Source organism: Lampetra planeri, chromosome 4, assembly GCF_965212315.1.
Source record: "Lampetra planeri chromosome 4, kcLamPlan1.2.h2, whole genome shotgun sequence".
NCBI classification, from domain to species: domain Eukaryota; kingdom Metazoa; phylum Chordata; class Hyperoartia; order Petromyzontiformes; family Petromyzontidae; genus Lampetra; species Lampetra planeri.
The window spans coordinates 14,451,412-14,469,281 of record NC_136110.1 but is presented as its reverse complement, the minus strand read 5'-3'; the positions used below and the strand labels follow the sequence as shown (position 1 = coordinate 14,469,281).

At 47.7% G+C, this 17,870-nt stretch overlaps 1 protein-coding gene and 1 long non-coding RNA gene across 2 annotated transcripts; one reads left to right on the top strand and one right to left on the bottom strand.

The window, feature by feature from the left end:
- Nucleotides 1–3,288: 3,288 nt before the first annotated feature.
- On the bottom strand, nucleotides 3,289–15,474 carry LOC144717733 (uncharacterized). The gene is made up of 2 exons (XM_078593332.1): nucleotides 13,218–15,474; nucleotides 3,289–5,667 (listed from the first exon to the last, which is right to left on the bottom strand). The coding sequence occupies exons 1-2, from the start codon at nucleotides 15,472–15,474 to the stop codon at nucleotides 4,931–4,933; spliced, it is 2,994 nt and encodes a 997-aa protein (XP_078449458.1). The 3' UTR covers nucleotides 3,289–4,930.
- A 369-nt stretch (nucleotides 15,475–15,843) lies between these two features.
- LOC144717734 (uncharacterized) lies at nucleotides 15,844–17,380 on the top strand. The gene is made up of 2 exons (XR_013585141.1): nucleotides 15,844–16,193; nucleotides 16,438–17,380. It is a non-coding gene; the product is annotated as an uncharacterized LOC144717734 (long non-coding RNA).
- Nucleotides 17,381–17,870: the final 490 nt, after the last annotated feature.

The window sequence follows — 17,870 nt, the reverse complement described above, 5'->3', positions numbered from 1 at the left end:
TTTGGTGATTTTTAAAACGTTTGGTTTAGCCATGTTTGTTGTAATACAGAGTTAGACTGATAACTTTAATCTAAATTGTCTTATGGTTTTTATTGTTTGACTTGCATCCCACTGGGATTTTTGCACTCAGCATTGATATGCGGTGCTTTTTCTGGAAGACTTTGCTGTTTTTTCCTGGAATTTTTTCTGTTGCACGTCGTCACTTTAAGATGTTACTTGTTCATGTTTTTTGTTGCGGTTGCACCCGATTCAAGAGCCGAATGGCTCACAGGGTTATACCTAATAAATGAGCTGAACTGAACAGCGTGGATGTGTAATGACAACAGAATAACGGTGTTCTGCCACAAATCTTTAAAAACGACTGCGTTCACTCTGAACAGTGAATGTTTTATGGCCATCTGCGGAGTGAAACTCGAGCTTTTTTTTACACGCTTTATTTTAATTCACTCTGTTGTTATCGTTGTTGTATCCTCAAATCTTGTAACTAAATTTTTACCCACTTCCCAATATGGTATCGACTGAAAACTTGATATATTTATGTCATACTGATGACAATACTATATTCTATCATAAAAAAAACATATTTTAAAGAATTATTTTGTGTATGTTATGTTTCGGCTTCGGTCTAATTGTCCACGGTAAACTGACGGCTGTAAATGGCTACGGCCCCTTACGTTATGGCAAGCTTTGGGGCCACTTACTGGAATCGTGGAGTTTTTCCATCACTAGTACGGTACATTTCATTAAAGCGTGTTTTAAAAAAAAGTTTTTTTAAGTATTACTTTTACGACTCTCATTCGAACCTCGTTATTCTCTCTCGCCCTGTAGTGTACCGGTTCTCTCGACAGTGATTTATTCATACTCCACTGCTCTGCTCGCACTTTCGCTTTGTCCTGGAGCTTTAATCTCGCCCACGGTCTCTTGTCTATCCTGCGTATTTGCTCCATTCGGTTGCTTGTCTATAATTCATGCTAACATAGCAACGTCTCTTTAGACTGTAACACTGACCTATTTTTTTGCAAACCCAAAAATGTCTGGTGGTTCGTATCAACTCCCATAATCCGCAGGGGAAAATGGGGACACCCCAAAGTCTGCGGGGTTTTACGATTTTCCTTCGATTTTTGGATGCGTGCTGGGAGTGGCTGAAAGCTCCTATAGTCCGCTAAAGTCCACATTTGCTGGAAAACATTTTTCTTTACAATTTGATTTCAAGGATGACTTCAAATTAAAAGTGTGATAACGGAAGCTACGCCCATCAATCGCAAAAAGCTGCATGTCTCCAATGAAATTAATTATTGCCATAGGAGGTGCCTCAGCTCGAAATCTGCAAGGAAGCTCTTAGAGCAGTGCAAGATAAGAAGAGCCAAGTCGGTGTAACGTGGTGTCTTGCCCAGAGCTTTGTGAGAGCAAAATATTGACTTGTGTGCTCCACGGTGCAGTTTAAATGGGAATTTTGGCCTCAACTTCCAGAATTATTTCTATGTTTTGTTCTGTACTTGTCCCAAAACCATAAGGCCTGGCGCCTTATGGTTCCTGCCTTCCTCGATGACTTAACACTCAGAAGGTTAGCCGGAGTTGAACTCGCAAGACATGGAGTTGCCACTTATAGATATACAAAACGCAGATGCCCCGAGACCCAACAGTGACGTTGCAGTCGCCACAAAGTTGTAAACAGCATATGCCCATACCTAATGGTCACGCTTGTTACACAAGGAATAACAATCAGGAGTTACATGGCTGTGACTTTGCAGACGACCCATCTCAGCATAGGTGGGCTCCAAAACACTCTCATAGACAATGTTGTACATTGTGTTGTGAAAAAATCTGAAAAAGTATAAAATTATGCCAATTGGGCAACAATGATGAAAATAATGAAATGTGTGTCTAATGTTAATTGAGTGTAAGTATAATGTATGTGATTAAATGAAAAATGATCGTGTGAAGGCAGTATATAAAGCGAGCTCGCCACTGGGGGGCAGCCTCGTTGTGAGTGCTCGCAACCCACGTATTGTGTCACAATGCCGCATGACACGTGACAAGTATGAAAAGACTATCCCGCGATACGTAGAGTCTGTCAGTGTAGAGCTCCCGACTATTGCCAATCACGATGGCGAGTCCCGGAGTCTGCCTGGAGCAGGTGTGGTTTGTGTGTTTTGGCTTCCTCCTTATATCTGATATTTTCCTGCCTTGTGCTTCCTTGGGTCAGCTGTTGGCCTTTTGCATTTTTCCTTCTCACAAAAGCGCAGATATTCCTTTGATTTCGCTCCTCGGTCATCATTGGTCAGTTGTTAATCTTTGTGAGGTTGTTGACCCTTTATCCTCCGGGTGTGTGTGTGTCTTCACCATAGCCATGTTTGGTTCACGTTGTGAGCAGCGTGAGCAGCACTCACGGCGCGGTTGTGGAACTCAGAGGGAGGCACTCCACGCATAATATTATTTCCTGCTACAACGTGCTATGATGGGTACTGGGAAGATAAAGGCGGTTGGTTAAACCCATGGATACATTATTTTGGTCGTATTATGTATTTTCATGAGTGATCTTAGGTCGAATACTTCCATAATTTGTTATTGGGTTGATGCTTAAATAAGATTTGTGGCATACAGTAATTGTTACCAAGGATATTCCGAGGGTCCTATTAACCTTTTGTTCCCCATCTGTATCGCCAAAGACCAGCACTTCCTACTATCAAATAATGTTAATGTTGTTGACGGTGATGGTTGCTGCTAGAGGTGATGGTAGTAGTGGGTAATGATGGTACAGGTGGTGGGCTTCCACCAATAAAGCTACAACTGAGCTACGCCCATGTTAAGCCTTTACCTGGCAGCCCTTTAATTGGTGGAAACCCACCACCAACGCCACCGTTGCCCATCACTTTACATTAACATTAGCTGTCTCGGCCATGCTGCTGACACTTGGGCTACACCCATTTTAAACCTTTATAAACAGTTTGCCTTAAGAGGCTAACCCCCCTTTTCCTGATGACGACCACTTGTGTTGCGATCGAAACGTCGTGGTTTTTTATTATATGTATATTTTCATTTTCATTCACTTCATTATTATTTTTCTATCTACCTGACTTTACCGAAAGAACCAAATAACATCACAATATTAATATCTTGACAAGGCACACAGACAGCAGCTGCACGGTGTTCAATAAACAGCAATAAAACTTGTCTGTACCAGTGAGATGTCTTTTTTTATTAAAATATATAAAACACAATTAAAGAGGTAGCGAATATCTGCAAAAATGTGAAGTTTTGTTTAATCACTGCGTGTTTTAATTGTGAAACACTGACAATTTTTTATTTAAAAAACAATGCAATTGCACAGAATGTAAACATCGGGTTGTGATATGGAAGCTGCTGGTAGACAGCTGGCGAGAGCGCTCCGGTGCATTTCACCAACACTGCAAGAGCATCAACATTGGAGCAACTTATTCACCTGAGCAGGGCTCCATTTGTCTTTTCGGTGAATATAATGCTGCCCGGTGTGTGGAACACCTTTGCCAATGGTGGTAGTGAGGTTATGATGGGCCAGGTGGCCAGCGGATAATGTCCGGTGCACCCTCCCACACGGCCGCATGGCAGGCAGACTTCAGCCAAAAAAAGCACTGATTAAATACTTTCTTAAATACTTGCTCAAATATTCACAAGTTATTTCGAAAGCGGTAACTGTGCACCTTTCATATTACAACAGACTTCACGCTGTAATGAATCACCATGAAGGCGAATAATACCTAATTCCACACCAGTTATGGTTTGGGCATTGATTCATAAGTCACAGTGTCACAGAGTCTAGAGAATTTGAGCATATTGTATCTGGTCCGTAATAAAAGACTCCGTCAGGCGATGCTGGTCTCCGTTTGTCTTTTATTTAGGTTCTTCTCCGCACCCACACTGGCCTCCTCTCGGACCAGTGTCGTCTCGCGCGCGCGCCCCGCGCACGCTCCCTCTCGCGTGCCACGCACGCTCTCTCTCTCTCCCTCTCGCGTGCCCCGTACGCTCCTCCGTTAGCTCCTCTATTCCCGCACTCCGCACACCGCTGGCCGACGGCGTGCAGAGGTCCTTCGGTCACGTGGCCGATGGCGCGGATCTTTCCTCACCACCCAACGTGGCTCAGCCTCTTAACTTCCCCGACTGCCCCGATCTCTTCCGGGCTCCCACTTATATACATTCCCTCCACGTGACCCTGACTCCTCCCCTTCCGGATCCTCAGATCCGGCCTTCCCATACTACCCCGCTGGCTACGCCCCCATTCACCTCGCCTCCCATTGGAGCTGAGGTGAACGGTGGCCCCTCCCACACGCCCCGCAGACCAGGCTCCGCCCCCCAATACCCCGGGCCGTGTGATTGGACCCGAGCCCAGCAACAACCCCATTTACGCTCGCATTACACTTTGTACGATACACATATAAAGCAATGCTACTGCAACACAGCAAATAACACAGCAAATAACTTCAGTGCTTCAGAACACAATGGTGACAATTTTTACAAACCCCACTGGCTGCCTCCCCAGTGTAGCTGCAAGTGTATATTGCCCTGGTCAGCTGGCACGAACCAGGATGCTGACCCTCGTGCCGAGCGCTTCGTGCTTTGTATACCAACACGGCAATGTGCATCACTGAGGGGTGGCCTACGAGCTGACACTTTGTTTACAGAAGGCGCAAGGAGATTGTGCGGAGCGCACAGCGAGCACAATGTGCATCGGTGCAGGGTGTACTGTGCGGGAATGTGCAAGTCACGTGAGTCTTGTGGGGCGTTGTGCTGCAGCGCTTTGAATCCGGTGAGCTCTAAACCTCTAGCATTGCGTACTGTGCAATCGGAATACCGTCACGTATCAGTGCATCGTGCACAGACTACAACCACCCTGGCAATGGCAAGTCACCATGGCAGAAACAACTACACCAATGCACGATCCCTGACAATCATTCTAATTTTTGTCTCTAAACGGAAGATGATTTTCCTTTCTTGAAGGGGAGTGCTGGCTCTGCCTCTGGCGTAGAGGCTGTGGGCCCATGGCCGGTTCTGCCGGTGGCCAGGCAAGAGCAGCGCCACTCCCTCCGCGCCGTGCTGCGGAGGCATCCAGGCACTTGACGCTCACCCTCGGGAACGTGAAAATGTTGTGCCGGGCACACGCACGTTTTCCCTCCATCCACCATGTGCGCATCGCTGCAGTCTCCCCGTGCCGCGGGTCCGGAGATGCTGGGGACGCTGTGGGAAAAGAGGCGCCTGCTGGCGACACGACGGAAGGACGCGCCCAGCAATCGTCCTCAGTGCGGCGTTCACTCCCCAGCCTTGCCGGGGCATGTGCCGAGCCGTTCCGCCCAGGAGCCACGAGCCCGGGCAAGTGAGCGACTGGGGGGGCCGAGAGGCGCGAGGAGCGATTGGCGCCACCGGCGTCATGCGGCATATTCGGAGGCTGGGTGGACGTGGCGCCGCGAGCGGGAATCTTGCCGGTGCCGGTAGCGGTGGGGCCTGCGGAATTGCTCCCGCATGGACGTCCCCAGGTGGCCCCGGTGCCGTGACTCTGACACGCTTCCTGGGAGGTGGAGGTGGCGCTGCCCGTGGAGATGCGGGAGCCGAGCTTGTACTCCAGGGTTTCTGGGGCTCCTCTTTCGCCCTCCAGCCACACTTTGCATGTTGTCCATGAAAAATTACTCCCGCCCCCTGAAAGACAAAGCACGTTGTGGGTCAAGTATGCTTTGTGTAACCAGGAGAGGAGCCCGGGAGGCCAGGATAAGGGTCATTGAAATAGTTATCCTGGGTCACCAAAATTTAAGCAAATACAAATCGGACCAAAAATAACTCCCATGAGAAATCGATATATTTCACGAACAGAACCGCACAAGTGCTCACACTAGTTGGGTGCATATAAATGAATCGCTTTGTTATACGGATAATTGTGATGCCTTAATTGACTTGATTACAGAAATGTATGTAAAGCATTAAGAGAATTATACCATGAGGTGAATAGAACAAGACAGAATAAGTGATTCTTAAATCCCAACCATGAATCGTTACCAGTCATCAAATTGCCTTACATGGTGCCATCAAATTTGGCCAACATCTATATCAAAATGGAGACGAGTTGTAGCAGCGGCCATGGGGACGTTGGTTAAGAAGAAGCGATAGGGGGATATCCGTTAGAGTGTTGGTGGACATGGGAGCATCAGTCACCATTATTTCCGTGTTCGTGTTTGATACGAACAGTATATAGTAAATTTTTCGCGGCAAATGGTGGTAGCTTGGGAAATGTCAGTAAAGTAAAGATGGAAATCCGCATAGGAGAAATGTGTATCGGGCCCGGTATTGGACTCTTCGTCCAAAGCAGTGCTATGCTTATTGCTAATTGATTTACTTAAGTCAGCTACCAATTAAAATACAAATGGACCAGGGCTGTATAGAGATGCCATTGGGAAGACGGATTTATTTTCTGTGGCCCGACACGGAAACAGGAAAGGCCGTCAGAGTACATGCCCTGATGGAAGAGTCGATGACGATTCTGCTACGCGCATAGGTGTTGGTCCCTTTGCAATATCACTTGCCATTAATCACCTCACGTGTGGATGTGCCGATTATAGTTTCACCACTGGGACCAACGTTTAGTCGCCATTCATTAGTGGTGGCGGACACCATTTTAGACAAAACCAACGGTTGTGTATACAAGTTTTCAAAACATTAAAGCAGGCAATTGCACTATTAGAAGGGATAGTAATGGCCCAGATTTCCCCAGCAAGTGAATTACAGCAGGATGAAATAGTTACAGGGAAACAAGAAGTGAAGGATGGGGTAGGGTTGCCCTGGGTAGAAGAAATCGTTCAGCGGAACCCCGAATTGACTCAAGGTCAAAGAGACCGACTTCAAATTTTGATATTTTCATTGAAACCGTGGAGTGCTCAGCCCGCGAGGCAAAACTCGTATAGAGTAGGACCGGCAGAAAGGGAGCAGATCCGTCGAGATTATTTCTCCATCGACTAACCCCTGGGAAGCATCACTAGTACTAGTTTAAAAACCACATGGCTCCATGAGGTTTTGCGTAGATTTTCGGTGACTAAATAAAGTTACGATAGCGGACGCATATCCCCTGCCGCGTATTGAGGACTCATTGGATGCATAGGCAGGAGCTAAATATTTTACTACGTTAGATCTATCATCAGGATTTTGGCAACTCCCCCTGGATGATTAATTTCGGACACCGCAGGGGTTGTTTCAATTTAATCACCTCCCGATGGGATTACTCATTGCGTCGGCAACCTTCCAATGCCTCATGGAGCTAGTACTGTCGGGTCTACAATGGGAGATATGTTTGGTCTATTTAGATGATGACATTGTGTTTAGTAGGTCAGTTGAGGAACAACTGGTAAGGTTACGACAAGTTTTCCTAAAGATGCGAACAGCTAAACTGAAACCATAAAAATTTAATTTTGTACAGAATTTCGTTGGATATTTGGAAATGTGGTCAGCAGTAAGGGTGTAGCAACAGACCCTGAGAAAAAGTCCACCATAAAGAATTGGTACAGGAAGTGCGGCGATTCCTAGGATTTTGTCTTATATTATCGCAGATTTGTACCCCAGTTAGCTACAGTAGTGAAACCCTTGCACGCCCTGACACCAAAAGGGGTGTGATTTTGGTGGGTGGAGGAAGAAGAATCGGCATTTCAAGCGCTTTGTTCTAGGTTGGCTGATGCTCCCCTACTAGCATATCCAGATGTTTCACTACCGTTCATCCTAGATACTGATGCTAGTGATGTTGGTATAGGTACTGTGTTGTCACAAATACAAGGAAATGTAGAGGTGGTAATTACGTACGGGAGGCGCGTGCTTTCCACCGCAGAACAACGCTACTGTATGACTCGTAGAGAACTCCTAGCAGTGGTACATTTTGTCACGTTGTTTCGGCCATGCCTATATGGCCGCCAGTTTACTGTGCGGACCGATTACGCGGCATTGCAATTCTCATTGAAAATTGATCAACCTTCGGGACAGATGGCAAGGTGGATTGAAAAACTCCAGGAATACTCTTACGATGTCATGCACAGGAAGGGTTCCCCGCCATTGTAATATTGACACGCTATCGAGGTTACCGTGCAAAGATTCGTGCGCATGCACAACGGGAGCAGCTTGGTGTAAACCGACCCTCCCTGACTCGCCTGGACCTGGCGACGTTAATAAATGTTCTTGATTCTTTATTATTTCCCTTCTACGTGATTTTACCGAAAGAGCCAAGAATATGAATCCCTGCAGTCACGAAAGCTTCAAATCAAAAGTTAATAAATGTGGCAAAATTTAAACATTTGTACCGCCCGTAGATCATGATCTCGGGCTGATAAGGACCGAATGGATCCTACTACAGAAAGATGATGACTCACTGGAGTCCTTTTCTGCACAAGAGCTGAATCCAGAACCGGCCCTAGACCTTTGGGGGCCCTTAGCAAAATTTGGTTGGAGGCCCCTTTGATGTATGATTTTTTTCACCCACTAGCTAGCAGTGACTCTAGGGGGCCCTCTGCTGGCCACGGGGCCCTTTGCAATTGCAAGGGTCGCTTAGTGGCTGGGCCGGCTCTGGCTGAATCTGATCAAAATGGACAAGCAGGGACGCCATTTGTAAAATGGCGTCAGGCTTTTGATGAGGTGGGACACTAGGATGCAGCGTAAATGCCTGGTGGTACCCACCTCCCTACGACAACAGTTATTAGAAATGCACGCCGAACAACTTATGCACTTGGACCACCGTAAAGCATTGCTCATGCTGCTGTCGAAGGATGTGCAAGAGTGGGTAAATCGTTGTCAAGATTGTGAAACAATAAAACCTCCTTCCCAACCCATACAACCTTCCCTGCAGTCGATCGCAGTATCTCGGGTGAACAAGCTGGTGGCATTGGATATCCTGGGTCCATTCCCTAAAACATCAAGGGGAAATAAATATTTGCTTTTTGGGACGGAGTATTGCACTCGTTGGCCTGTCGCATGGCCACTACCAGACCACACGACTGTGACTATAGCAACGGCCTTTCTCCACGTGTATGTATTGGACACAGGCCCCCCTGAGAAACTGCTCACATACCATGGTCGACATTTTTCTGCTAAACTGTTGCGCAATGTCTATGACATCATGGGCACTAAGAAAATTAGAACCTCACCGTACCACCCTCAATGTGCTGGAAAAGTGGGAAAGGCTTAACCGCATGGTCCACAATTTTGTGCCATGTTGTCACGGATGATCAGACAGACTGGGACTTACACATCCCAGGAGTCCTAGGGGCATACCGTACAGCACCACACGCATCGACCGGGCTCTCCTCCTTTTAATGTACAAGAGAGACCAATTGGTGGTGGTCCCTGTGAAATCGGTTATGTGGTCAGCCTCCGTCAGGGTGCTACTAGAAAGGCTGCAAGAAGCTCGCGAAGCCGCGATAGTGGGGTCTGGCAGATCGCAATCAGCAAATGAACGCAAACTAAAAAATACAGAAACGCCAGTGTATTTTTAGCAGGGGGATCAGGCCTGGTTACACTGTCCCCAGGTCCGGGTGGGCACGTGAGCTAAGCTGCACCATCCCTGGCAGGGTCCTGTAGAGCTTGTCCAAGTTATTTGTCCACAAAGTGTATGCATCCAGATGGGACATCGGCAATGGGTGGTCCATCAGAGCCATTTAAGCCCATATAAGGAACCACCAACAAGGTGTCATTCAGGTTCAGAAAGACTGGGTCCGGAGGCATCGTGACGAAAGCCAGGGACAAAGGCATCCTCCTCCGGAAAATACTGCTCCGGCACTCTTTTCCCCTCTCTTCAGGAATGACCACAATGAAGATCAGGATGGGGGAGGCAGACGAAGTAATCCAAAAAAGCGCCGGGGAGGAGCGTCGCCAGGACAGACGTGTCATTCAACCACACACACACATATTGACGGATTGGAGTAGATGTGAGTACCTTTTGGTTGTGTCTTACCTTGTCTTGAAATATTCCCCCTTAACAGGGTAGTAATGTAAAGGTTAGCTTAGTTAACCATGCCTACGGTACGCAGTGGTCATTTTTGGTCATAATGCCTTCCCCCCCTTGCTTCAAGGGCCTATGCTATGCGTTGACCTAGAAGTTAAATGTTAAATATCCCATGTTCCCAGAGAAAATTCCCTTGAGATCCCATAGTCCACTTGTGTTCAGTCCCCTATTGTAAAAATTTAATTGTAGCCGGGACGGCTTTGTTTTTTGTCAGGAGGAGGGGGGGGGTGATATAGGGAACTGTACAGGGAAAGGGCTAGAAGGCACGCGTGAGATAATTATGAACAGGTGGCCGGAAGGCACTGTACTTATTATTTAATAAAGAACACATGTGTTGTAGTAGAGTGGGGGGGGGGGCACTCTCTGATAGTAGGGCCAATCGAGTATATAAGTGGGGGAGAGGCCCGCGGTCAGGGCGCTTGCTCGGGGATTAATCTACGACAAAGGTGGACGACATCGGGGCCGACTGTTCGAGAACAAGTGTAAACCATCGAGGCTGAAGAAAGCCATAGTAATTACGAGTTTGGTGATTGTTACATTCGGAACTGTAAATACATTATAATAAAAATTTACTCTTTGGTTCTTTCAGTAAAGTCACGTAGAAAGAAAAATAAATTAAATAATAGCATACGAAGTTTTGATTGCAACACAAGCAATCATCATCAGGTACAAATGAAAGAGAAAACAAACCTCGTAAACTTAGAAATACAGTCATACCTCGGTATACGACCGCTTTGGAATACGTCGAATTTGGTATACGTCGTGTTTTGACGAGAAAAAGATGTCTTGGGATACGACGTCTTGCTTGGGATACGACGCGCTTGCTAGAACTTGTATGGGTCGGGATGAGTCACCGCGTATAGTACCCGCATACACAATACTGTTACGGCTCTAACAAGCCGTAACAGCATTGTGTGGAAGGACCAGACAATGTCACACTTCAGGAACATTCTTAGAAGGCAAAAACAAACAAGACAGGTTTTTAGTAAAACTCAAACCTGGTGAGTCTCAACCAGGTCTAAGTCAAGAAAAAAGACAGAAAAGAGAAAGAGAAAAAACCCCAGAATTTCAGCTTCCTGAAGTTTTAATGGAAGGGGACTCTCCTTCCAAAAAAGAACATCTCCTCCTCCCCTTCCTCACCACCATCCTCATAGGCTATCAACTCCTCTCAGCAAGGTAAAGTAACGTTACATTTTATTTTTATTTCAATTTATTTAAATTAAATTTTTATTTATGTATGCATTTTCGTAATAAGTAGTGTCTAAATTATTTTATACAACCCCATTAATGTATAATATGCCATATAAAATATAATTTCTTATACTCTAGAACGGATTATTTCCTTTCTCTTTATTTCTTATGGGAAAAATTTGTTTGGTATACGTCATTTTCGGTATAAGTCCTACCTTCTGGAACGAATTAACGACGTATACCGAGGTACCACTGTATAATACAATACAACACAGAGTCGGCTAACATAAGAGTATTGCATTATATTTCTAAGTTCACTAGGTTTGTTTTCTCTTGAAGATGAAGGTACAATCTTTAATTTCGTATGTGCTGGAGTTCACATGACTACAAGTACTGCTCCAGTGGAACCACCAACTTGTCTTTGTTCCAGGCAAGCGCCCGGACTCTTGGTGATGCTCCCCTTTTATATCTCGCTCTCCCCGCTTTAAATTAAACAGTGCTTTCTGTTGTATATATGCCTTTCAAAAAATGTATATTAAGAGTGATATTGGCTATTTTTAACGCAAGTTTTTATATATATATGGATTTAGCGAGTTCCAAAAAAATGCAGTGACGGATCCGTGAACTCCTCCCTCGAGACAACAAGGCCAAAGGACCCCCCCTGCCTCGCCCACACAAAAGACATGTACAGATTAATTATTCACAGGCTTGGCTTCATAAAGTTGTAAAACCGGAACAGAGCAACACTTAGGGGCAATTAAAAACATCTGCGTCCACAAGCCTTGAGATGACCGGAGGAAGGCGAGAAATTTAGGGCCTTTATGTGACTTAGGAAATTCATTCAATAAATTAGAAAAGACACACGCGCACACCGGGCACAAACAGTCACAATCAAAAGGACACTTATTCCTTTGTGAGAGAAATCAAAGGAATTCGGGTCCTTTGTGAGAAGGAGCTGGCGGCAAAAAAATTCGGATGTAACGTAGAAGCCAAACCACCCAAACCAGTATTGCAACGGCAAGTTCGGGTTCTGGTCCTCGAAATCAACCATGGGTGCCGAGTCTTGCAGAGGAGAGGGACGATGTGTTGCTAAGTGTTGAGTTCGGCGCTGAAAGTTGTATTCTATATTTAGCCTTGTGTTTTGAGTCGCTTGCAGAGTCAAGGACTGCGAGAAGTTGTATTGTACTAAGCTATCAGCGTAGGACTAAAATAACACCAATGAAATATTAAATTATCTCAAACACAACTATCGGCAATGGCAGAGCATGCCTGTCAACAAGGACACTCAATTGATTTTGATAATGTTGAAATGTTGTGTAAAACGAATTATTACTGGCCAAGACTAATTATAGAATCCATTGAAATTGAGAGAAATACAAATAACTGTAATCGCTTTGACAGCTATAGGCTTAGTGCGGCCTGGAAATGCAATATTAAATAATAAAATATATATTACAATTCATTATAGGGGAAACAAATAATAACAATTGAATGATTACCAATCTATTATATAATTACAATACCCTCCCCGCCACAAATCACTGCACCAGATTGGATTAAATGATGACGTCATCCTGCTGCTCTATTTAAGACCGGGAGCAAGTAGAGGGCTTCACCATTCTGGCAAATTGCCCGATGATGCTGGATGTAATTACCAGCGAAACGTCACAGTACTCAAAATTGTAAATGATGTTGATTCACTCTTCAACACACCGGTGGGCTAAAGTAGTGAACTATTTGTCTTTGGTAAACGTGACACATTTTTTACTGTTTGGTCGTGTCGGGTGGTGGAGGGTTATGACACATTTATAAATAACGAGATCTAACCCAAAAACCTTTATTATGAATAATATTGGTTGCGAAAGCCTACGTGTTAAACTGTAAGTGGGGGTGTGTGTGTGTATTTATGTAGAATTTTTTTCGCACCCTACATAGTCAACCGCACTAATTGGAGGTGTGGGGGAAGGACGACAATCTATACACAATGTGGAGCGAGTGCGACCATCAAGAGATAGCGGAAGACTCTCACCCATGCTGCGTCGCACCCTCCAGGCGGCGTGGAAGAGATGTGGGTAGACGTCGCGCAGCTGGGCCATGCGTAGCAGCGTGAAGCAGCCACGCCGGAGCCATGGCACGCACCGCAGCACGCCCTCCTCCGTCAGAGTGGATGGCCGCTGCGGCACGGCGCAGCGCGCCAGCACGCCCACCAGCTCGTGCCTCGACAGCTCCATGACCATCGTCTCCCGGAGGGCGGCGAGAGGCACGAAGGTCCTGCCATGGCGCAGCACGAATGGGAACGGGCACGAGGACGCCGATTCCATTACCACCAGGGCCCGGACGACGCGCTCCACTGCTCGGCGGACACGCGGATGGTTGAGCGTGGCCGCCTCCTCCTTGTGTTTCGTCCACTCTGCCTGGGACACAGCGTCTTTGTGGGCATCCGTTACACAGTCTGCAATGTTCATGAGTTCTGCGTGCAATGACAACAAAGTGAAGAGATTTTCAATTCTGGTTGCGGTAATCCCACCAAACTCTGATACGCAGAACCCATTCACGGTGATCTTCGACACTTTCTTTTTAGGATACATAGTCGGCAGAGTCATCTTGGCAGAATGAGAGTTGCAGGTCTTGTGTGCAGCGCTCGTTTCTTGAGGAACTGAGGTCATAGTGGCCGTGTGTTCACCCAAACCGGGCGTCGTGCTTTCGATCGCTGCCAGGTCTGCCTTCTCCTTGCTGATGTAGCAAGAGCCAAGACCCGGGCGGCTCACGGTACACACAGACCCGGGGACTACTGTAACCTTGGGCAGGCCTGTGTCATCATCTGGCTGAAATGTGCAGGCTCCGCTCATGGCCGGTGCAGACTGTGGGGTCGCGAATTCTTCTGCTGCAGACTCCTCACTCGAATCGAACGAGCAGCAGGTACCCGCTTCTTTGGCTCCCACTCCGGCTGTGTCCTTGACTGGGGCGGAGCGAGCCACCGGTATCGTGACACTTGCCGTGTCTTCCACTTGGGTGGAGCGCGCTGCTGGCATCACGACACCGGCCGTGTCTTCCACCTGGGAGGAATGTGCCACCAGCATCGAGACACTGGCAACGTCCTCCACCCGGGCAGAGTGCGCCACCAGCATCGCGACACCAGCCGTGACCTTTTCAGGCCAGGAGGCACCAGCGTCTCCCTCGTCCAAGGCCGGCTGTCCATGCTCGGCACCAAACTCGTTGCTCCCAGGCCGAGCCACTCCCACAATCACAGCTGCTGCCTCGATGTGCGTCTCACAATCGCGCGGTGTTGTCTCCCCCTCCGCATATCGTGCAGAAACTGATTCCGGGTCTTTACTCTCACGCCGACCGACAGAAGCGTTCCCTGGGGTTTCTTCTGCTGCACGCAGCTGTTGACTCTCATGAGCACTTGGGGTGGGCAGACGTCGCGATTCCAAATCCATTGCAAGCTCCTTTACTTGTGCCCCTGAAGGAACGGCGCCAAAGGGCAGAGTTACGCTCAGAGGTTCGAGTTTGTACCGGGTTGAAGGCACGGCACCGGGCCCTACGTCGCGCTCATTTGCTGAATGCTCGGCGTCTGTCTGGGCATCTGCAGCTTGGACACAAACGCCTACTTCTTCTAAGGGTTCTTTTTTAATTTCTGGAAGTAAAAATGGCACGGAAGAGGTGGTAGTTTCAGAAGCTGCGTTCATATTTACTTCCGTTGTTACTTTCCCGCTGCAACAGCCAGCGGGGCTTTCGCATTTGACGGCCACAGGGAGGACGGAATTCCCATCGTGGGGCCGTGGCGCTTGTCTATCGGTTTCGTCGTGAGCGCTTCTCCCCCTCGTTGTGCTGGGGGCTTCAGAATGAAGCGGGTCAGGAGCGAGGCTGAAGACGGAGGTGATAATTGGGATTTGTTCTTTGTTCCAAGCGGGCGGCCATTGCTCGTCACAGCTGTAGTGAGTGAGCCTGGAGCAGCAGCTGTGTCCGTGCCTGGAGATGCACGGCGCCGTGGAAGGGTCGGCGTGCTGGCCCCGCTCGGGTTCTTTCCTTGGCAGCGGCCGCTTCTCTCCACACGAGTTGCCGCGCCCGCCGACTTGCACGGTGGCGGGCGCCAAGGCTCCGCGCCCGCGCCCCGAGGAGTGAACCTCCAACTTGTCCGATTGCACCTGGGCTAAGGGTGCGCTGCCGCCCACCTCGGCACCTCTCGCCTGCCCCGGCCGGGCTGCCCTTTCCATTCCCGTTTGGTTTAATGAACCAACGTGGAACGCAGTCTCGCACATGCCGGCGGTGTTCTGTGCGAGCATAGCCGCAGTGACTTGCCAATAAGAAGCATTTTTTGGCTCGTAAATCCATTGGCTGGGAGATGCCACCGAGCCACTGTCCACCGTCGCGAACGGTGCGCTGCGGTAAAGTCACGGATGTGACAGGAGGAGCTTCTGCACAGCAGGATGCACGGATGGCCCGAATTTCTTCACGAACTTTGCGAGGTCGGAATGCCAGAATCCTGCGCTGTAGGATGCGGCCGTATCTGTACCCGCGGTGTTGCTGAAGCAGGGAGGCGTATGGAAGGAGAGGAGGCTGTGAGGAGGAGGCGCGGAAATGGTGACGCCATACAGGAAGACGCCGCTGAGCCACGCTGGCGAATCGCGGCACGGAGCACTCACCGCCATCATTGCCGTCCTGCACACCAGAGACAGCGCACACCGCACCGCTCACCACCCTGCACGACACACTTCACCCCAAACTGCACCACACCGCTCACCAAACCACAACCTGCACTACACACCGCGCCACTAACCTCTGCAAAACACACCTCACCCCACACTGCACCACACCCTACACTGCAGCACACACCGCACCGCTCACCAAACCACACCAACCAAAACCACACCGCTCACTAAACCACACCCTGCGCTACACAATGCAAAACACACCAACCGCTCTCCACTGCACACTGCACCACAATGTCGGCCACCACAGTCGCAGTTCTCAGGCCAATCAGCCCCCCGAGGACGATAAAAATGTACGTATTTTGAAACGATCACAGACACTCTAAAAGACAAATTTTCAATCACCCACTCGTTAAGTCGCCCACTCACAATCACAAACCAAAACTCTCACACACTCACGCTCCTACTTGTTAACTCACACACTCACAATCACACACCCACGCTCTCACACTCAGAAACTCGCCCACTCACAACCACTCGCCTACTTGGAATGAGTTCCGAATCCGGTTCAGGTGCTTTACTGCGCAAGCTTGTCAGTCTTTGACAATTCACAGGTGTTACCGGAGAACAATGAATGGACGTATGGACGTGCATCTGCACAGCGTGGTACGTCCCATGAAGGAGACGGCCAGCGCGCTCCGGGTTCTCCGCGGCCCCCCAGGGCCTCAGTTCCCACACTCCCCTCTACACGATCTCCGGGATGCCCCTGCAAACTCTGCTCCTGCTGGTTCCTGTTAATCCACGCCTTGCTCCATCTCCCACTTTCTCGCTATAATGCCAACTCCCCACTAATCTCAACACCCCCCCCCCCCCCCCCGAGTTAGACCTCACTGGCTCTCCCCGCTCGCCTCTGGCCCATACCCCTGCTCTGGTATCTCACTCAAAACTGCTCTAGAGGAGTTGTACACCCCTAGCTGCCACTGATTTTCAGAATGGCCTGAAATAAAATGTATTGTTCCGGATGACCGCTGCAAAGTATGATCTTGAGTTTTGATTATAGTGTGCTGATCTTTAAAGGTGTATTGATTTTTTTTATTCTACTACTGATGCTCCTGCTGTTATGGAGTGACTCATGCAGCCAGCTATGGCTGCAAAGTTTGGTCGTACATGTTATGTATATCGTTTATTGTTAAATTTGAATCACAGTTCCTATGATCACTGTTACATTATTTTTATAGCTTTATGTTGGTGGTTTTGAAAACGTTTTGGTTTAGCCATGTTTGTTTGTTGTAGTACAGAGTTAGACTGATAACTTTAATCTAAATTGTCTTATTGTTTGACTTGCATCCCACTGGGATTTTTGCACTCAGCATTGATATGCGGTGCTTTTTGTGGAAGACTTTGCTGTTTTTTCCTGGATTTTTTCTGTTGCGCGTCGTCACTTTAAGATGTTTCTTGTTCATGTTTTTTGTTGCGGTTGCACCCGATTCAAGGGCCGAATGGCTCACAGGGTTATACCTAATAAATGAGCTGAACTGAACAGCGTGGATGTGTAATGACAACAGAATAACGGTGTTCTGCCACAAATCTTTAAAAACGACTGCGTTTACTCTGAAGCGTGAATGTTTTATGGCCATCTGCGGAGTGAAACTCGAGCTTTTTTTTTAAAACGCTTTTTTTTAACTCACTCTGTCTGTTGTTGTCGTTGTTGTATCCTCAAATCTTGTAACTACATTTTTACCTACTTCCCAATATGGTATCGACTGCAAATTTGGTATATTTATGTCATACTGATGACAATACTATATTCTTTCATAAAAAATAAAAAACATATTTTAAAGCATTATTTTGTGTATGTTACGTTTCGGCTTCGGTCTAATTGTCCACGGTAAACTGACGACTGTAAATGGCTACGGCCCCTTACGTTATGGCAAGCTTTGGGGCCACTTCCTGGAATCGTGGAGTTTTTCCATCACTAGTACTGTACATTTCATTAAAGCGTGTTTTTAAAAAAGTTTTTTTTAAATATT